This window comes from Pteronotus mesoamericanus, unplaced genomic scaffold, assembly GCF_021234165.1.
Source record: "Pteronotus mesoamericanus isolate MK-2021 breed Mesoamerican mustached bat unplaced genomic scaffold, CSHL_Meso_final scaffold_31, whole genome shotgun sequence".
Classification (NCBI taxonomy): Eukaryota; Metazoa; Chordata; class Mammalia; order Chiroptera; family Mormoopidae; genus Pteronotus; species Pteronotus mesoamericanus.
This window is the reverse complement of record NW_026555312.1, coordinates 26,312,976-26,338,650: the sequence shown is the minus strand read 5'-3', so window position 1 is coordinate 26,338,650 and position 25,675 is coordinate 26,312,976. Positions and strand designations below refer to the sequence as shown.

At 37.8% G+C, this 25,675-nt stretch overlaps 2 protein-coding genes across 7 annotated transcripts in view; one reads left to right on the top strand and one right to left on the bottom strand.

Moving 5' to 3' along the window:
• The window catches only part of MAK (male germ cell associated kinase), a 90,810-nt gene extending 84,449 nt beyond the window's left edge, over nt 1–6,361 (top strand). For 2 of the 3 annotated variants that reach the window (XM_054592112.1, XM_054592111.1), the window contains 2 exons: nt 2,113–2,232; nt 6,207–6,361. In XM_054592112.1, the coding sequence (XP_054448087.1) occupies nt 2,113–2,232; nt 6,207–6,361 (275 nt within the window). The remainder of the gene's footprint in view (nt 1–2,112; nt 2,233–6,206) is intronic. The other variant, XM_054592113.1, reaches the window with a different exon arrangement.
• A 10,437-nt stretch (nt 6,362–16,798) lies between these two features.
• TMEM14C (transmembrane protein 14C) lies at nt 16,799–24,297 on the bottom strand. Of its 4 annotated transcripts, none has more exons than XM_054591957.1 (6): nt 24,236–24,297; nt 22,543–22,624; nt 22,139–22,215; nt 20,559–20,660; nt 18,220–18,307; nt 16,799–17,293 (listed from the first exon to the last, which is right to left on the bottom strand). In XM_054591957.1, the coding sequence occupies exons 2-6, from the start codon at nt 22,563–22,565 to the stop codon at nt 17,242–17,244; spliced, it is 342 nt and encodes a 113-aa protein (XP_054447932.1). In that variant the 5' UTR covers nt 22,566–22,624; nt 24,236–24,297; the 3' UTR covers nt 16,799–17,241. The 4 variants fall into 4 exon arrangements, with proteins under 4 accessions (XP_054447932.1, XP_054447930.1, XP_054447929.1 ...); XM_054591955.1 differs by having other exon boundaries at nt 22,543–22,638; nt 24,236–24,278; XM_054591954.1 differs by having other exon boundaries at nt 22,543–22,638; nt 24,198–24,249.
• Nucleotides 24,298–25,675: the final 1,378 nt, after the last annotated feature.

Genomic DNA, 25,675 nt, shown 5'->3' with positions numbered 1-25,675 from the left:
CAAAGTAATTTAAGAAGACTTCACTTTCTACATATTTTGCCTTAGCAGCTTCTTTCTCCAATAGGAAGGAGCCTCCTAGAACTGTTTGGTGCATGGCTTTTAGAGTCCGACATATCCCATTCTGCTGCTCACTAGCCTTGCGACTTTGGGCGAGTTATATAGGCCCCCTAAGTCAGTTTTACTATCTATAAAATGGAGGAAATCATATTTACCTGGGTAGTATTATATAACCATTCCTGGGATTTTGGTCCAACAGTAAGCATTGAATAAGTGTTTGCTCTGATGATGAGGATGAGAGCAAGAGAGATGATCTGAAGTTGCCACTGAATGTGAACACTGCCTTCAACTTCCTTTCAAAAAGTCTTGAAGAAAAGGACTGATTTGTGACTTAAAATGAGTACTGGAGGGAAAAGATAGGTCAAATTCAAAGCTGTACTTATACAAAATCGGTGTTAAAAATTGTATAAACTAATAACGTAATTTACTGTGTAAAATCCATTAAGGTCTGACAAGTAATATTATTGTTTGACATTCGTTGGTTCAAGAGCAAACACTTATTGAGGGCCTACTATGCATAGCACTATGACAGACATCAAGGATTCAGACAGACAGAATCCAGACTTGGTAACTAATAACATTTAAAAAATGCTTCGGTGGTAGCTACCAGGTGAAGAGGTCTTTGAAGCCACCAAGGCTATCAGCACTGTGTAACCTTTTCTCTTACAAACTTGTCTTCTTTCCAGCATAGCTAGGCTCCTTGAAAGAGCAGTTGTATTCATTTTTCCTCACATTTCCAGGTTGCTCAGCTCACTGTGATTTATCCCCAGGCTATTGAAACCGCTTCTGCAAAGTCCTGGCATCATCCTAGCGGCCAGATCCAGTGAGCAATGCCAGCTCCTCCAGGCCTCTGCCTCATTTGTTATTCCTTCTGTCTTCACACATTGTATTCTCTTGAATTTTCAGACCCTTTTTTACCATCTACCTTTCTGTTCTCTCTGCCCCACTGGGTCCTTTCATTTCCCTTATGCTGGTATTCTCTGGGGTTCTCTTCATGGTCTTAGCTCATCTTGCGGTCCCTCTGAGATCACTCCTCCAAACCCGCAGCCCCTGACCACTGTGCCTGACCCTTCCGTCTCCCAGCCTGCTCCACCTCTGTGACCTGAATATCCCACAGGCACCCTATCTTTCCCCAAACCTGGGTCTCATCATGTCGTTGTTAGTCACCGATAGGTCAAATATACAGGGCCCTGAAAACTAGTATTTATAGTTTTAATTTGAACATTTCACCTAAAATGTCATATAGTGTTCTTGAATATGATATCATTACAGAATTACATGCTTATGATTTCTGTAATAAAAGATTTTGCAATAAAAAGGGTGTTATTTGTGCTGGACCCTGTATTTCTCTTTTTCCCTATCCTTCCTGCCCCCTGTACCCACTCATTTCCCCTCTTCTCCATCCCCTCTGTGACTCTGTTAGTTCAGACCTTTATAATCTCTCGTTTCAGCTCTATCTCGCAGTGACTTGACTGGTCTCCTGCCTTAGATTTTCCTCTTTTGCCCCACCCGTAGATTGCCCCTAGACTGGTCATTCACTAATAGTGATGTGGATGAGGAGGATGACAGTTGACACTTGCTGAACACCAGATTCTGTGCCCAGTGCTCTGCATACATTCAAGACTTCAGTCCCTACAACAGCCCTATGAAAATAAGTGCACTTACCGTGATTTTACAGAATGAAGACGAGCATGGAGAGCACTGCAGGGATGGGGCTTCCTGGCAGGAAATACCCCCATGTTAGGAACAGGGTCATAACCTGCTGTGTTCAGGGAGAACTCAGCCTTGAATTCAGACTCTAGCTCAGTCACTTCCTCACTGTGAGAACTTGGGCAAGTTCTAAGAGCAGCAAGGTGTGGATAATAATATGCATCTAAGAGGGCTGTGATATGGACTGAATAGGAATATTCGTTAAACCATAGTGCTGTGCCTGAAATACAGTAGCTGCTCAAAAAAATAGAATTTAGAATTAGTAGGAGTAGAATTTAATGATACTGTCTGGTGCTTTAAAATATTTGCCTTCTGACAATGAAACTTTATGTGATACGTCACTAGGAAATCTTGGAAATTACGCGACTTACAATCAGTCAGGATATATTCCTTCCTTTCTCAAAAAAGAAGTGGGGTCAGCTGGCCAGAGGATACACTTAGCACCTCTTGGTGCCACAGCTTCAGGTAAGAACAATTTCAGATACAGTTCTTGGGAATTATGATCAGAAAGGAGCTTTTTAAAGTTTCTGCAGTCACTTTTCACGAGTGAAGACTTTAAATCAGTCTTGCCTTATTGATAGCAGTTCTAATTGGTTTGGCAAAATATCCTGGTTTTATTCCAGAGCTGTGGTTTGAGAGTCCAATGATTGTAAGAGCTACCTCTGATTAAGTGGTGACTCTCTGCCATATACACAGATTTAATCCTCACAACGACCTGATGAGGCAGACCTTCTTTACAGAGGAGGGAACTGACATTAAATAATTTACCTGAGGTCACACACCTAGTAAATGGTGGAGCTGGGATAGAAACTCAAGTTTGTCTAATTCCGCAGAGTGCTGTGCTACATCGTAAGATGTGAGAGGATGCATTTTTCAGAGCTTCCTGCCCAGTACCTGGCACAGAGTGAAAGCTTAATAAATGTTGAGACCATGTGATATATCGGTTAACAGACCATTCTTCTCCAGTTCCATTTTAGAGTATAGAACAACTGTGGCAGAATTCGCATTAGCTTTCGCTTTGCCGGTGGTGACAGGGTTTATTCCTTCAGTGTCCAGTGTTACACCTGTTCTGCAGTGGTGTGGCATACGACAGCCACATTAGGGATATGCTCTTGAAATTGAGGGTGAGGATCTTGTACTTGAGCTGACCAGATCTGACAATGAATGTTCTCTAAATTATTGTAATCTAAAATAGATATCTTCATTAAGACATCTAAACTAGCCATGAAGGCAGATAATCAGAAGTTTGATAAGATACCTAGTTGTAGTTTAATTTAAAAGTTGACTCCAAAAGTATTCTCATAGCCTATCCTAATCAGGATTTTATAGTAAAACTCCTGATTCGAGTTACCAACCTTTAAAGCTCACACTATTGGAGCTAAAATTGTAAAAAGTGCTGAACTCTTGTAATTTTTTTATCTCTTACTACAGTAGAGCTGCTTAAATACTTAGTTACCTTATCTGTGAAAAGAATTGCTTCATTATCTCTCTGCCGAAACAAAATATATGAACATCTTACATGTAGAAGTAATTTTTATGAAGCCTCAAATATTTTAAGCCTGGTTTATGACTTATTACCCATGGCTTAGTATCAATTTTTAATGTAAAAGCAGAAAACCATAATGTTTTAAATTATTTTGTTACCTGAGTATTGGCTCTTAAAGGTGAAAGTGGGTATTTTTAAACATATTTTTATAAGATACTGAAGACCTTTTTATATTAGTTATTCTATTATATTATCATGCATATTCCTGTTTTCATTTTTTTAAGTAAATGCTTTCTCACAACTTTTCTTCATTTATTCTGCTTGTCAGATTTTGCTACAGATGGTGATAGGAGGAAAGGTAAAAAAAAAAAGTAAATATTAATCATTTACAAGTGATCAGTGCAAATCCTTAGGAAAACACTGTTCTGTAAGAGATGTGTCTTCCAGTCCTCTCACTTACGTGATAGTTTCCCACAAGAAAATAAAACCAAGTCATTACCATGTTTACTCAACTATTTCCCCTTCTTTCATAGTCTCTCTCCCTTTCCACTGTTTTTCTTTATTCTCAAATTTTGAGGAAAAAAAGTCAAGTTAATTTTTTCCTCCCTCCCTGTGTAATCTCTCACCCCAGAATTCCTAATGCCTCCTCATACCCTGCTTTGACTTGAGCTGTGACTTCTTCCATATACAGCCACCCTTTGGGGCTCTGTTCTAAAAGCTCTGTAGACATTAACTCATTTAATCCTCTCAGTGACTCTTACAGAAGATATTACAGCGTGGGGCAAAAGTAGGTTTACAGTTGTATGTGAAACTTTATTCTTATAGTATTCATTTTTATTATTTTCCATGCAAACAGATATAAACCTGCAAAAGTAGGTTTACAGCTGTATGTGAAACTTTATTCTTATAGTATTCATTTTTATTATTTTCCATGCGAACAACTGTAAACCTGCTTTTACCCCACCTATATTATGATCTCCACTTCACAGAGGGTTTTTTGGTTTTGTTTTTTGGGGGGTTTTCGGTATCTTGCTAAAAGTTATATAGTAGTGGCACTGATTAAATTCTTAACTAGAGGCAAACACCTTTTTCGTTAGCAAACATTTTCTACAAAAGTTAAATGCCCACGGTAGGACACTTGAGGTTTTTACCATAAATGTACAGCAAGGATTAGAGGTTGACTGCCTGGCTTCCGGGAGTGCCCAGGTGCAGGGCTTGGTCCAGCTGAGGCACAAAGAGCATTTCTTGCCCTGCCATGGGATCTGGGCTACTTTGTCAGTGTCTTGACCAAAGGGTGCCTGAATCCTAAAACTATTATTTTTCAGAACAGAATCCCAAATGTCAACATTTTGCTTTTTTGGCAAAATGATTCCTTCTTTGAGTTTTACAAATCTTTGTCTGGACAGAGTTTCCTTCAAATGCATTTAGGACCCAACTTCAGTTGTCATAACCTGGAAGAAAGCTTGTCTGTTTTTGTACTCACCAGGCGCCTCCTGTCCGCCCAGTGTGAGCTTAATACTGTCTCCTTTCCGCAGCTCTGAATCACCTGGGCTCATGGCCTCTTTTTTTTTCCTCCTCCCTCCACTCCCACCCTCTTACACGCTGTCTCTGTCTACAGTACCACTGTGACCTGTGGACCTCGGGTGAGCTTGCTAACTGAACAGACTGATGCCAGTCTGTGTTCCAGTTGGTCAGAACTAAAGGGCTTTTCCTGGAGCACTTAACTGGCCCTTTTAAATACTTTGTCCCTGCCTTTGTTAGGTAGCTTTTTAATGGCTTCACCTTTGAGAATTTTTAAACAAGTTAAGAGTAGGATGAAATGGCCTGTCAAACCACCAAGGGGAGAGCTCTTGGCCTCTCTGTCTCACACAAATTACACAGCAGACAGTGATTGTCACCAGGGTGGTTCCTCACTTAATGCTTTGTTCCCTTTAAGCCAAGATAGAAGCACACCAGGACCCACATGCTCCCATAACTTCCTCCTAAGTGCCCAATTTTACACTGAAAGTACACAGAAAAAACAGGTAAACCACACAGGTAGAGTATATAAAATGGTCAGATTCATTCCAAAGTTGACTCAGAGTTTAGTCCAAGAATGCCAGTGCCACATAGTGTGAAAAGGTGTTTAAATCCCAAATAGAAAGCTCAAACAACGCCCCCCTAGATAGAATACCTGATACCTAGCTCACAGTTTGGAGTGAAGAAGGGTAGAAGGAGGGACTAAAAATATTAAACTTCTCCGTGAAGTGATTTACTGCTTTGTCATTTGAGATGTTCCAGCAACTTGAACATAAGTTGTTCAGATAATGAATGTTTAACAATTTAAAATTTTACACAATTTTAGTAAGCCAAATGTATGAGTAAAACAAACCTTGTGATGAAAGCTTTGGAGTCCTAGGAATAGCTTACCTTTTAGAGGGATTCTGTTATCATCCATCCTGTTCTCAATAAAAAATTAAGTTTCTTGACTCTAAAAAACACATTTTAATGTTTAAAAAGAAATCTACTATGTAGTTCCATGAAGCCAGAGCTTTACAAGATTCACAATTCTGTATACACCTTCTGTAGTTATACTGTGTTTGAATATTATTTAGATGTTACTACAGTATAATTTTATAGTCACTGACACTGTGGGTATTACCTATTGAACTTGAACTTGGTCATTGCAGTTGGGTGTTACCTGCCTAAACATGAGCAGTTCAGGAACCCAAATAAAGAAAGAGTAGCAGTGTCGGGACTGTAAACCAGAAATAACGGCTCTGAAGCTACTGAACATTCTAATTGGTGTCAACAAAATACTACACTAGAAGTTTTAGTTTTAATATTTTAAAAAAATTCTCAGAGACTACTGAATTCAGAATCTTTTAAAGATAAATTCAGACTGTCTCATAAAATGAAAGAATGACTCTAATTTTATCAAATAAAATTCTAATCTGTTTCTGATTTCTTTCAGAATATAACTGGAACACAAAAACTGGTCGGGGGAAATGTTCAGGACCTACTTACAATCCTACAGCCAAGAATCTAAATATTGTGAACCGTGCACAGCCAGTGCCCTCAGTGCATGGGAGGACAGACTGGGTGGCCAAGTACGGAGGCCACCGGTAGGAGTCTGGTGCAACGTCCCCTGGGAAACGTCTGCAGACGTCTCCTACTGAGTTCTGGAAGAACTGTGTAATAGTGGGTACTTTAAAGAGCAAAAATCATCTCCTATTTTCTTTCCTAGAAATGAAATGCATTTTATTGGCTTCGCTGCCCATATATGGGTAGGACTGACCTATGGTCAGGACTTTACAAAGTATTGAATAAACTTTTTGCCAAAGTATGAAGTATTTGATGTACGAATTAATAGATACTAAGTACAAGAAGCTTTTCAAAAAAATGTTTCCAGAAGTGTTTAGTGTTTTAGTTTTCATGTGTTGTATGTTTGCATAAACTATTTAATATTTCATCATTTGGCCTCAGAGGTTTTTGTTTGTTTTGTTGTTTTTTTGTTTATAGCAGTTAGGTAGACCACAGATGTTATGGGCTGTCAGTTACAGTTCTTATTTGGCCAAGGCTCTACCACTTTGGCGATGGCAGAAAAATGGTAATTTATCATTTGTTTTTCTATTTTGAAATTACAGAAGCAATTATAATGCCAATCTTGAGCAGGATGTCTTAGAAATAAATTTATATTTAACATAGTGATTTCAGAATTATGCCACCTCATTTTTGCGGAAAAAGAGGCGATTGTTTAATTTTGACCAATACAGCTGCTACGGATGGCTTGATGATTCCCAAATGAACCATGTCAAGGTTCTCCCATGTTCACATCAAGAAAATTCTTAAAACTGTGATGTGTGTTCATCGAACTTTCAAAATACTTGTTTCCTTGCTCTTACCAGACATAAGGATGAGGGATGTCAGCTGCTTCCACAAAGCACACTGTTGCTGCTGACCATTGACTCATCTCTGGCCTTCATATTTTCTCTGAAGAGCAAATGCATTCAGCTGCTGTAGCAGTGATTTCACTTAGCACATCTTTTGTCTTAGTTTTATTTCTAAATTCATATTTAAAATAGACATTTTGGACTATGACAACTCTAAACTTGCCATTTTATGGACTGGACATGAGTACTGTATATTCTTTTTAAAGAACAATGTTATCAACTGCTGATAATGTTATGCATTTTATGACTTTGTAGTAAGTGCTAATGTAATTGGTATCATCTTGTGAACATTATCCAAAAGGCATGTTGTAATAATAATATGGTATTTTTGTACAAAAGACTCAGTTCTCCTTATTGAAAAATGTTAAAATCTAAAAAATGATATATGTTGTTGGAAATGGTTATATTTGTACAGTTTTAATTACTATCTCAAAGCTAAAAAATTCTTTTATGTTTCAGGGACTGTTTAAACACTGAATAAATATTAAAATTAATATGGTTAACTAGTATCTTTTCTTCACATTTTTAAACTTTGCACTTATACTCTGAAGCATATTTGTTGATTTAATTAGTCAGCTTTGGTTTGTTTGGGGTTTTTTAGCAGTTTTATGTTTATGGAAAAATTGCTTGGAAGGTACAGAGCTTCCATGTTTACTCCCTCATCACTCTGTCCTCAAATTTCCCTTATTATTAACATCTTGCATTAGTGCAACATTTGTTATAACTAATGAACCAATATTGACACACTGTTAACTAAAATCCATAGTTTACATTAGGGTCTGAGCTTTGTATTGTACATTATAGGGGTTTTGACAAAAATGTATGACATGTATCTACCTTTACAGTACTATACAGAATAGTTGCACTGCCATGAAAATCCCCTATGTTCTACCCATTCATCCTTCCCTCCTCTCCTCAAACCCCTGGCAACCACTGATCATATTATTTGCTTCCATAGTTTCTCATTTTCCACAATGTCATAGAGTTGGAGTGTCATATAGTTGGCTTCTTTCACCTTCTAATTTACATGTAAGTTTCCTCCATGCCTTTTCTTGGCTTGATATCTCATTTCTGTTTATCACTAAATAATACTGCATTGTCTGTTATATACCAGTTTGTTTATCCATTCACCTACTAAAGGACATCTTGGTTGTTTCCAAGTATTAGCAATTATGAGTAAAGCTGCTATAAACATTCATGTACATGTTTTTGTGTGGGTATCAGTTTTCACTTCATTGGGGTAAATTCCAAGGAGCATAATTGCTGGAACATATGGTAGGAATATGTTTAGTTTTGTAAGAAAGAATCAAACTATCTTCCAAAGGAACTATCATTTTTGCATTCCCACCAGTGATGAGAGTTCCTGTTGCTCCACATCCTTGTCAGCATTTAGTGTTGTCAGTTTTAGATTTTGGCCATTTTAAGAAGTATGTGGTGGTATTGGGTTGTTTCAATTTGCAACTCCCTAATGACATATGGTGTGGAGCATCTTTTCATGTGTTTATTTGCCATTTGTATATCTCCTTTGGTTAAACTAACTATTCATATCTTTTACTCATTTTTAAGTTGTTTTCTTATTGTTGAGTTTTAACAGTTGTTTATTTTGGTTAACAAACCTTTATCAGGTACGTCTTTTGCAAATATTTCTTCCCAGTCTGTGACTTGTCTTTTTATTCTCTTAACACTTTCTTTTTCAGAGCATAAGTTTTTAATTGTAATGAAGTCTAACTTACCAATTTTTTATTTCATGGATCATGTTTTCAGTGTTGTATGTAAAAAATCCTCACCAGCCCTAGTTGGTGTGGCTCCATTGGTTGGAGCATTGTCCTGTGAACCAAAAGGTTGTGAGTTCAATTCCCAGTCAAGGCACCTATCTAGGTTGCAGATTTGGTCACTGGTCAGGGCATGTATGAGAGGCAACCAGTCAATGTTTCTCTCCCTTATTATTGATATGATATGTCTCTCTCATATCAATGTTTCTCTCCCTCCCTTCCCTTTTCTCTCATGCATCAATGAGTATGTCCTTGGGTGAGGATGGATAAACAAATAAATAAGTCATCACCTATGATTTCCCCCTCTAATATTTTCTAGGATTTTTATAATTTTGTATTTTGTACTTAGTCTATGACCCATTTTAGTTAATTGTTGTGCAAGGTGTAAGGTGTATGTCTGGATTCTTTTTTTTTTTAATGATGTTCCAGCATCGTTGTTGAAAAGACTCTCCATTGAACTGCCTTTGCTACTTTGTCAAAGATTAGTTAACTATTTTTGTATGGTCTATTTCTGAGCTATTCTGTTCCATTAGTTTATGTGTCTACTTTTTCGCTAGTACCACAGTCTTGATTACTATAGCTTTATAGAAGTTCTGAAGTCAGGTAATGTCAGTCCTTCAACTCTGTTTCTCTCCTTCAATATTGTGTCAATTATTTTAGGTCTTTATTGTTCAATATAAACTCCAGATTAGAATCAGTTTGTCAATATCCACAAAATAATTTATTGGGATTTTGATTGCGATTGCATTAAATCTAGATCATTGGGAAGACTGACATCTTGACAATATTGAGTCTTCCTATCATGTATGTGGACTCTCCATATTTATATCTTCTGACATCTTTTATCTGCATTTGTCATTTTCTTCACGTAATCTTGTACATTTGTTAGATTTTTTCAGTACTATATTGTTAATTTAAACTTTCAATTGTTCATTACTTATATATAAGCAAATGATTTTTCTGCATTAATTTTGTATCCTAATACCTGTTATAATCACTTATTAAATCCAGGAGTTTCTTTGTAGATTCTTTGAAATTTTCTACATAATCATGTCATCAGCAACCAAAAAGTTTTATTCCTTCCTTCCCAATCAGTGCACTTTGTTTTATTGTACTAGCTAGGACTTCCAATACAATTTGAGTAGAAGTGGTGAGAGTGAACATCCTTGCCTGCCTTGTTCCTCATCTTCACTGGAAATAACTAGTTTCTCCCCATTAAGTATGATGTTAACTAGATTTTTTTTTGTAGATATTCTATATCAAGTTGAGGAAGTTCCTCCCTACTCTTAGTTTGCTGTGAGTTTTTATTATGAATGGGTGTTAGATTCTGTTGAATGTTTTTCTGCATCTATAGATATTATTGATATGATTTTTGTTTCTACGCCATTGATGTGATAGATTACATTAATTGGTTTTCAAATGCTGAACTAGTTTTGTATACTGGAAAAATTTCCACTTAGTCATGGTATGTAATTATTTTTATACATTGTTGGATTTGATTTACTAATATTTTGTTGAAGCATTTTTGCATCTGTGTTCATATAGGTAAATAGAGTGCCTAATGTTAACAATTGGTGAAGTGGAAAACTAGGTAAAGGATGTATGGATGCTCATGAGTATAATTGAAACTGTTCTGTAATTTGAAAATTTTCAAAATGTTAAAATAAAACAACATAAATATGGCCCTGGCGAATGTGGCTCAGTTGGTTAGATCATCCTGTAACTGAAAGGCTGTGGGTTCGATTCTCAGTCAGGGCACATGCCAAGGTTGCAGGTTTGATTCCTAATCCAGGCATATAGGGGAGGCAACTAACTTATGCTTTTCTCTTGCATAAATGTTTCTCTCCTTTTCTTCCTTTCTCTACAAGAAATGAAAAAAAAATAAAAAGATCCTCGGGTGAGGCTACTGCTTTAAAAAAATATAGGAAGAAATGATTTGTCATAAATATAGCAAATTGATATAAAGAGTATGAAGTTTTTCCCAGAAAACAGATTTAGAGGCCTAAAATAAGTAAATGAGTATATGGATAATACAGTAAACAAAATTTATCCAAGGTATGTACTGTACAAACAAGGAAAAATACATTCTTCTCAAATACACATAACGTGCACAAAAAGTTGACTTCATATTAGGCCACAAAGAACATCTTAAATTATCAAATGTGAAAATATGTAAGTCACAACTTCTTCCTACAGCGTAATAAAACTAAAATAATAAAGTTATGCCCCCCAAATCTATCCACTAAACAAATTCAAAATTATTGCTCTAAACACTTGAAAATCAAAAGGAAAAATGAAAAAGTGAAAGACACCCTTTAGAAATGAACAATGATAGACCTCTGATTAAACTTGTAAAATTCAGCCAAAATAGATGAGGCAGGGGGAAGCACTAAAAATACGCTGAATTTGAGAAGTTAGGTTACAAAACTAGAAAAAAGAGCAACAATTTAAAAATTTAAAAAGAATTAGAGAAAAGAGTATAAAATAAAAGATTTCATCTCGGCAGCAACAAGCAGTATCTAGCACCAGATCTTGTTTTCTAAGATCCTTGGAGAAATGGCTGACTCCAGTACTGGGGCATGAAATACACAAGATGAGCTTGGAGTATCTTACAGTGCCAGAAAGTAAGGAAGCTCTGAAAAAAACAAACCAAAAAACCTAAAAACAAGCAAAAAATGCCTACATTGATGGGTTATGTCAAAGGAACATAGGAGCTAAGCTGAAAAGAACTCCCAATGGCCAAGACTGCAACAATTTAAAAAAGAAGATAAATAAAGTATTGGATTATAACCCAAAGTAGAAAATATGCATGAACCCATACTGCTGAGTGAGTGAATGAATGAATGAATTTATGTAGCTACTCTGCCCTCCAGGAGGTAGAGCAGAACTTCCTGTTCCTTAAGTGTTAAATGTGTACAATGACTTCCTTTCAAAGAATACAATATGGGAAAGGGAAAAAAGGAATAACTCCCAAGTGGAGAAGCCTGATGAACAGTATATACCTCATCTAGATGATTAAGGTCAAAATCAACACTAATATGTTGTTACATGTAACCTTAACATGATGTGATGAAAATGGCATTTACCTCTGTGGTCTTCCTTCTAAAAACTTGCAACCCCAGACTTACCATAAGAAAAACACTAGACAAAGTCCAATGTAAGTCCATTCTACAAAATCAGTATTCCTAAAAGCTGTCAGTCATCAAAAACAATGTATAAAATAGTCACAGCCAAGAGGAGCTTAAGGAGACATGACAACGAAATGTAATGTGGTATCCTAGATGAGATCCTAGAACAGAGTGAGCTATTAGTTAAAAAGTAAGGAAATCTGAATGAAGTATGTACTTTAGTGAATGATTTATCAATGTTGGTTAATTAGTTGTAACAAGGTGTCATGCTATTGAAAAATGTTACTAATAGTGGAAACTGGGTTTAGGGTATTGGAAACTGTATTCTCAAAACTTCTAAAAAATAAATTGATTTTTTAAAAGTAGATTTGAATAATTTCTCTATTCAGCAAATATTTACTAAATGACTATTATATACTGAATGTGGTATTCATGTTAATAACAAAACAGTTATTTCCCCTGACCTCACAGAACATACATTCTGGAGGCAGACACTAAACAAACTCAGAAAAATTGTGTAGTCATCCCTAAGTATCCATGGGGCATTGGTTCCAGGACCCTCCACTGATACTGAAATCCATGGATGCTCAAGTCCCTTGTATAAAATGGCGTACAAGAAAGCATGCAGTTGGTCTTCTGCATATGTGAACTTCCAATCCACAGATCGAAAATACTCCTTCCAATCTGTGGTTGGCTGAATCCACAGGTGCAAAACCTGGGATACGGAGAGCTACTATACTTATTGAAAAAAATTCACGTACAGTGGACCTGTGTAATTCAAACCTGTATTCAACTGTCAACTGTATTTGCAAATTATGATGAGTGTTATTGAAAGAAAGAATAGGGTGTAAAAGGCTAAAGGAGGGATCTAAATGTAGTAAGAAATAATTGAATGATTCTAAGTCTAGGAATCTAATTATACTTGAAATATGCCTGTGCCTGCTGGGTAGAGAATGAATTATTGTGTCAAAGCATGAAAACAAGGAGTCCAATTAGAAGATTAAAAGACGATGACACTTGGACTTGAGTATGAGAAATGGTATGGAAGAGAACTGATTCTGTCGGTTGATAGAAGGCTATTAAGTTTCTGGTGTTGTTCATCTTTCTTGCTGCTTTATAGAACTTTGTCATTAGTTCTAATAGGTTTTTAGTTGCTTTTCTTGGATTTCCTAGATAGACAATTATATTAATACTTTAAATGTTTCTTTCCTTTGCACTATTAATTTATACCTCATTTGTTTCTGTTGTATTGCTTTGCCTAGTGTCTCTAGAACAATGCTGAATCTTGTCAGTGACAACAGCAGCTTATTATTTCTAATTTTAACATAAAGCCATAGAACTAGATAAAGGGTAGGTGCAAAAACCTATGGCAATTACTACGCTCGAGTGAATCAATAGGAACATTTACATGAATGACAGAAATTCGTTTTATTCAGACTAATACCTAATTTATATGTGAAAAAGTTCCCATTCATAACAACAAAACTATATAATATCCTAAAACAATTTTAACAGAAATGCAAAGAACTAAGTGAAAAAAGCTCTAAAATACTGCTTTAAGATAGTAAAGGAAAAAAACCAATTAAATGAAGGGACATATAATTTTCCTGGATTGAAGAATATTTTAAAACCGAATTCATCCCAAATTTACCTATAATCAAAATCTCATGTAAAATTAAAAATAAAGGGCCTATTTTTATATTTACCTAGAGAAGTATGTAAACAAAAATCTGAAAAGTAACAATGATGCACTTGCCCTACCAAATATAAAAATACTACTTTACATTGACAAATACAATTTGGCACTGAAACAGGAGATAAGTAGATCTATGGAATAGACTAGAAAACTCAGAATGAGTCCCAAATATGGAACTTCAGTACATGGTTAAGGTGACATTCCAAAGCAATGAACAAAGGATACACCATTCAACAAACAATACTAAGGGCAGTGGACATTTTGGGGGTTTTTTTGTTTTTTTTTTTGGAAGAAAAGCAGTCATACCTCTAATTTGCACCATTCCCACAAAAATAAATTCTAAAGGCAATAAAAATAAAAAGCTGAGAAGTGAAGCTGTAAAAGTATTGAAAGAAAATTAGAATTTTATTTTACACTCTTAAATGTAGAATGCTTTCCTAAGGAAGACACAAAATATGAAAGCCATAAAGAAAATGTGATGAATTTGATTCTATACAAAATTTTAATTTCTGTATGACAAAAATTACCATAAAAATCAACAAAAATATTTTCAATATATATAACAAAGTATAATATTTTTATTATGCAGTCACAGACCAGTAAGAAAAACAAAAACCAGAAACAGGGATAAATATAGGAAAAGGCAATTCACAGAAAAAAAAACTGTATACCTGGTTAATACATGAAAAGATGCTCAAAAACTCGTAACAGAATAATTAAACCAATTAGATATTTGGCTTAGGTCAAAGGTTTGCAAACTATGGTCAGTAAGCCAAATCCAGTCTGTTGCCAGTTTTTGTGTAGCTGGAAAACTAAGAATTTTTTTTTAAATCAAAACATGGTTTTAAAAAAAATAATTATTACTTCGTAATACGTAAAAATGACTTGAATTCTTTTTTTTCGTGTGCCATAGGACTTCAGTAATTAGTTTGTGTGCCACGAGACGAAAAAGGTTGAAAATTGCTGCCCTGAACAGAAACGACTACTACTTTTTGTGTGCCTTCCTGGTAATGCATATCTACCTGTTACGCGTTTATTTCTATATTGTCTTTGTTTAGATGTCAGTCTTCTCCACTAGATTTCATCAGGGCAAGCTACAGTTTGCTCTTTTTCTTCTAGGTGCCAGCATAAACTTAGGACAGTAAATACTCAGGAAACTCTGCTGAGGCAGAAAGGAAGGACTTGGCAAGGGCGCTGTCAGGGATGCCTGGCAATGAAGACTCCGCCAACCCACCTGTGGGCAGCCTTAGAACAGTCAGAGATGACCACTGGTGATCTGTTTTAGATCTAAACTAATTCCCACCTTCAGGGAGCCTTGTCTAATGTAAAGAGCCCCTGCCCTAGAAATGAAGTCCAAAATTAATGCCCTTTGGAAACACTACAGACAGATGAAACATCAGTGCCACCACTGTGATTCCAAGTCATATCTATAGAAGCCTGGAAGGATGGTACCTTTAGATGGTTTGTAGTTGTATCATCACCAGATAAGTGCCCTTAATTGTCAGCAGCCAAGTATTAGTGTGTGCACGCACATGTATGCACACATCACATACATACATGCATGTGTCTGGGTACGGAGGATATAAAATATTGACATGGATTATTAAATACATATAATATTTTAATTAGCAACCATGACAACTACCCAAGCGCTAGCTTAGAACCCAAAACAAGTCTTTTTGATGACTTAACGCAGAATGAGTATTTTTTTATTTAGAAAAAACTTTTACTATGTCTCAGCCCTTACAATTCATGATTCAAACATTTGGGGATAATAAGTCATAACTGATGTTCACGTCCACCTGGCCCTCACACAAAAACAGGGCTTTGGGAAACAAGCATGACGACACAGTGTAGCTCTGAATGTACGCTATTCAGGCAGCTCTTCGCTGCTCAGGACACCTGGGCCGTCTGCGAGTGTTCCGACTTTGTAACACTAACTACACCAGTTGGATTTCTCCCATATTTCCCTAAAAATCAATTTTTTAAATATCAAAAAGATAATGAAATGTTATGCTTACTTGATTTTCTTTGTACATTGTCCCTAAGACTATACAGGACGCATGTCTAGATCATAATGCGATTCATCAAGGCATGAAATCATAGATCAACGAATGGTTTGTAAATGTGTCTGTTATTTAAACCATGAATTTGGTATAATTATATGATAAAAGTCAGTCACTGACAATACCAGGAACTATGGAACAATTTTTTAAGTATTTGCAAGTATGTGACATCAAACACTAACCCTTTCACTATCTATGAGTAGTTATTAACAGCAATATGTAAGAAAAAGACCTGGAGTCTCAGTACACAAAAAGCTCAGTAAGTCATTGCTGTAATGGACCTCAGATCCAAAAATTTTACTTAGGTTCTGGTTGCATTAACAGAAATGCAGTTGAGAATACAATGCTCTGGTCACACCCTATGTGCAAAGCTCTGGGCATTATACTTTAAGAATGGGCCCTGGCAGACATGTCATATGAAATGAAGATGAGAAAACTAGGACTCCTTTCTAAATCCAACTAATTCCTGTTAAGTTGGAAGTAAGTAGCAAATATCCCTTTCTTTTTAAGGAGAGGGAAACTAAAGGAGTCCAAAATGAGTTAATTCTTAATGCTGAAAAGAACAAAGTGAAGTGAAAATGTGCCAGAATCCATCCAGTGAGCTGAAAATGTGTCAGTATACAATTAATGTGTCCAAAGCAGAGACCCATCTAGGTAATTCAAGTTCCAGATAGGTCTTTTAGTTTCACATTCATAGATTAACTAGTTAACCAAAATTTCTTTTTTTCTTTTTATTACACAGTCCTCATCTTAGAAATTCTCACTACAGGTCACTTTCAAAACCAGCCTCAATGCAATGTACAACAAATAACTTCCCTTGGTCTTTAAATTTTTCAAAACAGGTAATCCCCAAATAAAATATTTTAAAATCTTTCACTTCCTTCTATCTTCCTACTATTCATATCTCATTCTATGTTCCAGCCACCTCTGGCAACAAAGACACCATAGAAATTATTTATAGTAAACTTTATTTCCATTGATATTTCCTTTACATAATTTCTGAGATGAGCAAAAGAATAGATATCCCAAATCTTGTTAAGAGATTTTTTTCACAATATTCCTCTAAGTAGGGTGTGGGGAGTTTCAGGGCTCCCAGTGTTGACACTTAATATTTTACCCCTTGAGGCTTTATGTAAAAATACAGATGAAATAACATCAACATACAAGAATCAAATTACATGAGGGAATTATAAACTCTTATGTTATATGCTCTCCATCTCTTTAGGGTTGTATTAATAATAATGGCCGATATTTTTCTCTGCAAAGGTCAGTTGTTTTGTTTTTTAAGTAAAATGTCAGCATATGTAAAAATGCTGTACTTATTTCTCTGAACATACTAAAAGTACTGGAAGTTTTCAAATTCTTCACAAGTCCAAGCTGGAACATGACTATGACTAATGGGGTTTACTGAACAAACTAATTCCAAGTTTGGCAACCATCAGCAAACTGTTAAGAAACAAAAACAAAAACAAAAAATGTCAGGTAAAGAACAGAACAGGCACCTGACTTTTTTTAAAGGATCAGGACTCTGTGGGTCCCTCACTGCATAATGAGCAGGTACCATGGCAGAGGAGGCAGAGATGGAACCTCCATCCCTGGAGGCACCAAAGAAAAAACATGCCAAGTGTCAGTCTTGCACTGAAGCTTTAAAACAGTTACATGCGAGCTGCAGCCCCTAATCCTACTGCCAATAATTCAGAAATAAGAAAACTGAGGCCGGAAAGACCGAGGCCTCCCCATGGTCACAGAGCTAACTAATGGGAGATCTGCAGTCTCCTGGTTTATTGCTCTTGACTTCGGTCTACACTGACTATGAAACATTTTGCTTGACAGCATCAAAACTATGAACAAAGGATCAAAGTCATACTTGTAATTAATTATTTCTCAAAACAGTTTTTTAAAAATCCCCCTATCTTCAGGGTCTTTTTATTATGCTTAAGGGCTACAGTTTAAAAAAATAATCTGGTTTGGATGTTCTAATCAGTTAATTAGAAAACAGGACTCAATAGAAATTCCCTTCAAGCAAAATTTTCAATAATAAAGGGCACCCATACAACTAAGAAATGTGGAACCCACATTGAATAAGCTGTGGTCATGCTTTGCACTGAAGCTTCTTCCTCTGTAGGGGGGAGCCAGGATGGACCAGAGAGCAAATATGAGAGCAAAACTGTTTACAGAATAAATGAATATACTTATTTCACCCACATTACATCAGCTACTGTTTTTGCAGCCTTTCATATGTGTGTATACATTAAATCATTTTAGTTGATGTTCAGCATCCAATATACTGAAACAAGTATGAGGGTGTACAAAGCACTATGGGCATTAAACTAAAATCTATACCAGTGAAGAGCAGAAATAGAACAAGGTACCTGGCACCTGCAATTAAGCCCGCAGGCATAAACTTTCCAGAGTGGTAGAATCTCATTCCCATAATGCCAGCCAAGGTTCCAGATGTAGCTGATGGGAAGAAGAGGCAAAGATCATTACATTGTATATTTGGGAAAACTAAAAGAACAGACCGAAGTCCTACCCATCTTGCAAGGCCATACCCCATCTCCTGCCTCCCCAGTTCAGGGAGCTTCATGAGCACCCACATCCTATGAGACTTAAGCACAAATAACAAGAATATAAGGCCCTCACAGCCTGGGCCCAGCCAGCCTTTCCTGCCTCATCTCCTACCACTCCTCAGACATAAATTTCTTAATTTTCTCCAAACTGTTTTTGGGTTTTTTCCTCCTATTTCTTGACAATTCTATTGGATTGGCCAAAAAGTGCATTTGGTTTTTTCCTTAAGATGGCTCTAGTAGCACTTGTCTTTAACTTATTTCAAAACAATTTCGTTGGATTGTATTGTGACAGCTGTCATATTCGTGTGCATTTATTTAAAAAGAAGCATCAAAATTGGTGAACTTTTGTGCAGCCATTTTAATAATGAAGATTTTCATATACAACATTTTCAGCATATTATGCTTTATTATTTTAAGAAGGGTAAAAAGGCAACTGAAATACAAAAAAAGATTTGTGCAGTGTATGGTGAAGCTGCTGTCACTGACTGAACATGTCACAAGTGGTTTGAGAAGTTTCATGCTGGAGATTTTTTACTGGACAAGGCTCCATAGTTGGGTAGACCAGCTGAAGTTGATAGCAAGCAAATTGAGACCTTAACTGAGAACAACCACTTGGGAGACAGCTGACATACTCAAATAACCAAATTGATACTTACTCATGAAAATGAAAATAATGCATCTGTTATGGAAAAAACTAAAGACTCTTTGGCCAACCCAGTATTTACCCTGTATGCTCTTCCCACTCAACATCTGTTAAAATACCTACTGTATATGTCATGCACGTACTGGATGCTGGGGAACACATCAAGAAGCTTTTGTCCTACAGTTTGTCAAGTTTGATGGAACAAATTTGTAAGAACCACACAAAAATTTAGTATACCTGTGTTACATGTACAATGAATGCCATACAAAAAACAGGGAGATCATGAAAGGATTTGCTGAGGAAGTGAAGTGAGTAGAAACTTGAAAGCAGCAGTTAATGAGCTAAATGTGAGGGAAGCACATTTCAAGCAAAGGGAATAATATCTGCAGGGCCCTGTGCTGAGAGGCCCTGTGGTGAAATGCCAGTATGGTGCAGAAATCAAGGTATGACTAGCAAGGAAGAGAGGCCAGATCATACACAGCCTTGAAGGCCATGTTAGGGACTGTGGTCTTCATACTAAGAGCAATGAGAAGCCATTAAAGAACATTAAGTTGAGCTGCATTCTGAAAACAGAATTCCATCTGTACCACAGAGAACAAACTGCAAGGATATTGGAGCACACAAGGACATCAATTAAGAAACTTCCTCAGTAATGCAGGAAAAGAGAATTTCCTTTGGGAACAAATTGGGAACAAGTCTGAAAGTCATTCTGGAGCTTCAGTGAGGGCGCTGTTAGGCAGGGCTGAGAGCTGGGCAACTCCTCCTTCCCCAGCACACCCCAAATCAGCTGTCACTGACTTCCTTTCCCAGCCCAGGCAGAACTGTACAGACCACTCTGTTAACATGCTTGTTCTCCCCACCATACTAGTAAGGGCCAGAACTGCATGTTTCCTCATGCTGTGGGTTTGTGGAGACAGTAAGGAACACATAGTCCTAGCAGATTGTCTGACACATGGGTGGAGCTCAATAAAAATGTACCAAAAGCCACCCTGCTAATAAGTAATCATCCCTTCCCTGACCTTCTCACTGTCTATGCTGCTCACAGGGCACTTCAGCAACCCCAGAGGGTCACTTTTCATGTCTCCAATTAAGGTACAGGCTCCTTGAAGGCAAGGCCTATGTCTTACACATTCAGCTTACTGCTTAAGGGCTAATGGTTTAAAAATGGGGAAAATGCAATATTGATGAAAACTTAACCTAGACACGTGATCCTTCAGTGATGCTCAAACAGACAGTTTTTAGTGGGCAATCACAATGGTTGAGAAACATATACTTGTTTTATACAAGTTTAATACTAATTTCACTGGGTAAATCTAAATTCATGAAGTATGAAAACCTTCCCATATTCTGTACGTAAGCAGAAACCAGCACAACCCCCCAACCCCACATTTAAAAAGTTCCCTAGGACTTGGCAGAAACAACCTGACACATACCACCAAACCTTCGGTAGAGTCTTCTGGATAGATAACTGACTGGGAAGATAGTGAAGCTCACATACCTAGGAAAACCCAAATGTTCCTTGGATCCTGAGAGAGCTGATAAGCACCCAGGCCTGCTAAACCACCAAAGAAGAGCCCAGCAGCCAGGGACGGGACACTACCTGGAGGAAAGCAAACACATGCCTGTATTATAACGTCAGACATTCAGTTCGTTAACAGAATCCACTAGACTTCCCTTCCTGATAAAGGAAAATAGCAAGGAGAACACTCAACTCAGTTGACAAACAAATTCTCAAGCACGAAAATGCTTTGGGGAATTAGCTAAACAGCTCTAGCAAACTTACCAGAGAAATCAGGATAACAACACATCATTCCTCTCTCCTCTAATAGGGAGGGTACTTCCACCTAAAAAGGGCTCCTACTGCTTATAAAAGTACCCATTTAAGAAACAATAAATTATGGCAATTGGGGCTCCATTCATTTATTGCCTTCATATTGTTAATTTTTTTTAAAAAGCTTTTATTTATTTATTTTTAGACAGAAGGGAAGGGAGGGAGGGAAACATCAATGTGTGATTGGCTCTCATGCGCCCCCTACTGGGGACCTGGTCCACAACCCAGGCATGTGCCCTGACTGGGAACCAAACCGGCGACCCTTCAGTCTGCAGGCGGCGCTCAATCCACTAAGTCACACCAGCCAGGGTACCTTCATATTGTTTTTTTCAAAAGAAAAACTATGATGCCTTTGTATTTGCTGTTTGCACCTTTGAAATCAATTCCATATCACGTTTGAATGCTATATGTTTTACACATGTACTACACATAGGCAACACATACTGTATTTTTATATGTGTACACATCAGATCTCTTGTACATAGTGGTAGTATTATAGCAGATTGGAAAAATGTCTGATATCTCAGCAATTTTGCATTTTTGTTTCTCATATAAAAAAAAATGAGGGGGAGGAGGAGAAGGAGGAAGAAGGGCTCCTATACGGGCCTGGTTAACCCACCAAGGACTATAACTGTCCATGGACAAGACTTTGGGCAAATCCCAAAAGGAGAGGGGAATAGAGTCAGTGACTTAAAAAAAAGATTTGGGGAATAAGAATATTAAAATTCTGGTGTGTGTGTTTGTGTGTGTGTGTGCATGTGTTTTGGGGTGGGGATGTAGATAAAGAGTAGAAATGAGCAGGCTCTCTCACATATCCCTGCCTAATTTAATGAGGAACTTCAAAAAATGAGTATGTGAACACTTGAGGTTTCCTGCTACTTAAAGAGGAGAGCACAGAGATGTCAGGCAGACTGGGGTCAAGGCTGATGATGTATGGCAGTCACTGATAATAACAATCTACTACCAACCATGCCCAGCATCTTCAGATGAAGAGGCAAAAACAAGTAGTTCATAAGGAGCCTGGCTTAGCTCAGCCAGATAACCCAACAGCAAGTACAGGAAGAGCCACTGCAGGAGGAGCTCCCACAGCAATTGCTACAGGACTGGCAATAAGCCAGCACACAAGCTATAGAGGATCTAAAGCAAAATTGACTCAAATAAGATTGCACTTTGGGGATCCTGGGAAACTCACTCTTCACCAGGAACAATGTGAAGATCTTAAGAGGTTAAGTAACTGCAAACCAAACCTGCTTTTGCATAGCCAATGATCCCACCAGAAGCAACCAGTGCTGCATAGCCGAAGCCAATCCAATGTAAAGGCACTCTGAAAAAAAGGGTTATGAAATCAGTGCCAACCATGTTCAAAGAAACAAAAACAAAAACCCCACAATCATAGCACGGGACTAAAATATCATCATTACAGAACAATCCTGTCACTGTAGAAATGAAAATGGAACTCAGCTGTTAGATGACTTACCTGAAGTCACACAACTAGTCAGTGGCAGAACTGGACTCAAACCCTGGCCTGCATGTCTATCATACTATACTCAGTACTGCCCTGGCAGTCTACTCTTAGAGCCCTTTTCAGATGGGGAAAAAACTGGTTCTGAGAAGCTCCTGGCTACTCCACTCCCATTCATTATGCACTTACAGGGGGCCGGAGTCCTTCTGCATTGTTCTCTTTCACTCGGTCTAGGCAGGAGAGGACACCGGAGACCACACCAGGTCTGTGCCTGCAGAGGAGGGGCTGGGTCAGAGGGTGGTTAATAGTGCAACAGTCACAAAGAAGTGGGCTCCAGCTCCACCCCTCTGTAACTAAGCAGGAAACGGCAAGTTACCAACCTCCCTAAGCCTCAATTTCTTTCACTGTACCATGAGGATAACAATGGTGCAAACTTCCTGGGGCTGTTGTGGGCATTAAATGGGATAATATATATAATAAAAATGCTGAACCAATCATTTTTGTAATAATCTCAACTCTAATAACATAGGCCCACAGGAAACAGCAATCACAGGAACCAGCTCTACACAAACCTTTTGAAGAGTTAACCAAGTTATGCGTTACAAAATCAGAAAGCAAATATCATCTGTGCCCTTGATTCAACTATTTTAATTGTCCCTTTTAGGGGAGACTGGTGCTGCTTTTTCCTTTTGCTCAAAGAATCAAACTATTTCAATACTTAATGTTTGTAAAACTTTTAAACGGTTATTTACTTTTGCATTCAACTCACAGTTATGGTGGGGGTGAGGAAGGACAAAATGCATAAAAACTCAAGTCATAATTACGATATATACAACAGATAATATACTTTTGCTTTTAGAATGCTCATTTTATTTCATTGATCTGCTTGATTATTTCTGTGCTGGTGTCATGTTTTGATTGCTGAGACTTTATAATGACTTTAAATTTTTTAATATTTTATCATGGATCTTGACGTTTTAAAAAATAAATAAATAAAATCAATCTGTATTAAAAAAAAGAAAGAACAACCTTTTGCAACAACATGGAGGGAACTGGAGAATATTATGCTAAGTGAAATAAGCCAGGTGGTGAAAGACAAATACCATATGATCTCACCTATAAGTGGAATCTATTCAACAAAATTAACTAATGAACAAAAGAAACCACAGGCATGGAAACAGGGAGCAGAATGAAAGTGACCAGAGAGGATAGGGAAGGAGGGCAATGGTGGAAAGAAGGAGAAGGGACTTAAACAAAGAACATGTTATGAATGACCCGTGGACATACAACAGTGTGGAAACTGACTTTGGGAGTGGGGGGCGGGGTGGGATGGGTGGATGAGGGAAAAGGGGAAAAAATTGAGACAACTGTAATAGAATAAACATGATTTAAAAATTAAAAAAAAGAAACACATTACGATACTATATACACCCTTGTTAAAGTAACTCCTAATTTCTTAAAGAAATGCATTTGACATCCAGCGAGGCTAACACTGAAAGCATCATATACCCCCTTTCGTTTCATTTACACTATTAAATTTGTATAAAAAGCGGTGGCTTGGAATCCCGCCCAGTTATGAATTCAAAGTGTCATTGAGATACCGAGATTTTTAAAGAGATGAAGAATAAATCCTCCAGGAAACTAAACAGCACTAAATTATTTGCCTCAAGAGCTCAAGGTTTCCGCAAGATTCATAACCTATTTTGAGGAAAACAGAAAGCCCGACTACAAGAGCAACTACGATGCAACCCAAAGCTCCCGCCTGGACCCAGGAGACAAAGAACAAACGGCAGCAAAGCCTTCTATATAATTCCAAAAAGTCAAAATAATTATCCAATAATTACCAAGCACCCAAATAGCTTTCCTACAGGTCGGCACCTACCAGGAAGCGCAAGCTGTAGGGCGGGAGTCCAGCACCGGAAATGTCGGAAATGTCGCACCACCAGCTCTGCGTCCTGGGAAGCAGGCCAGGACGTGGGGCGGAGCAGGGTGTGGGGGCGGGGCTTGAGACGGGAGTCTGCGGAGGCCGAGTCCCCTGAGCAGGTAGTGGGCAAGTCGTATCAGCCCCAATGGCTACCCCAGGTACAAGCCTGGCTGGCTAAATGCCGAAAGCCCAGAGTTTGACTCAGGTCTTGCAAGAGGCTGAATGAGTTGGGCCAGGCGGGTGGTGGAAGACACCGAAGCGGGAGGAGGACGTCTGACCCTGGATTCTGAGAGATCTCGTTCATGGAGAGACACGTTACTAGGCGTAACTACAGGCCGGCGGCCGGCCATCCGGGAGGACTGTCACTATAGCCCCATCATGTTGTTTGCCTACCACAGGAAGGGACACTTTCTACCTGCAGAGAATGTGATGGCCACAGGCTAGCAATAGGCTCTCTTCGGTGTTTTAGAGTGAGGTTACTTGAGAAGCACCTTTAAGGGGGAAAGAGGGTGGGTTAAATACAGGGTCCGGCAGAAGTTAACGCCTGCTTGAATGTGGTTGGCAGAGTAATAATGTGGGTGTAATAATTTATAGTTTTAATCTGAACGTTTCATCTGTGCGATAATATGTTACAGAATTACATGCTTATGATTTTATAATAAAAGATTTTGTAATAAAAAAAGGGGGGGGGCGTTATTTGTGCCAGAATCGATATAATTTACAACTGCCTCAGAGGTGACCCAGTGCCCGCAAGCCATCTCCACTCCCACTCCAGATCTACTTCTCTTCCATGGCTTTCTCACACCACTCAGCTGCTGTACACCAAAATTTGAGTGTCATCCTTGATGTCCCTTCTTCATCTCCTACAAGTATCAACACGGATAAATCTTATAAATACAATCTTTAGTGAAAAGGAAATTGAAGCACATACTCTTAAAACTTTCCACTTGCAGCAGCTCCTCCCTAGCCTCATAATATCAGTGTTTACCATGGATGATTCTAAACACAGTTGAAAATGGCTAAGAACTTTGAACAATTCCTACTGGAATGGCCAGACCTTCAACTTAATGGAGGACTGCTGAAAAGCTTAATACCCTCTCAGTCCATCCATGTTGTCGCCAACCAAAGACACAACTTGTTTTAACCAGCTAGCTGGATTTAGGGATCCATTTCTATCACGTGCAGGCTTCAAACCTTAAATTATATCCTGCATGATCATCCCCCTGCCCTTTAAAGAAACTGAACTACAGGAAATTAAGTAAATTTCCTACAGTCCTAGTCCTTGGCAGAGTTGTTAGTTGAAATAAAGTCTGTCATACATCCTTAACTCTACATGATGCTTCCCCTTAGTGTCATTCCTCAACCGAAATGCAGTTCTGCGTGTTCAGTCCATCATAA

Bases quoted from the DNA above. Each gene is read 5' to 3' on its own strand.
- TMEM14C (XM_054591957.1), bottom strand. From the start codon at position 22,565: ATGCAGAAGGACTCCGGCCCCCT. The intron at 22,216-22,542 runs GTAAGTGCATAA...CCTTTTTTTCAG, and splicing joins CAGAAGGACTCCGGCCCCCT to AGTGCCTTTACATTGGATTG. The intron at 18,308-20,558 runs GTATGTGAGCTT...TCTTCCCATCAG, and splicing joins GAACATTTGGGTTTTCCTAG to CTACATCTGGAACCTTGGCT.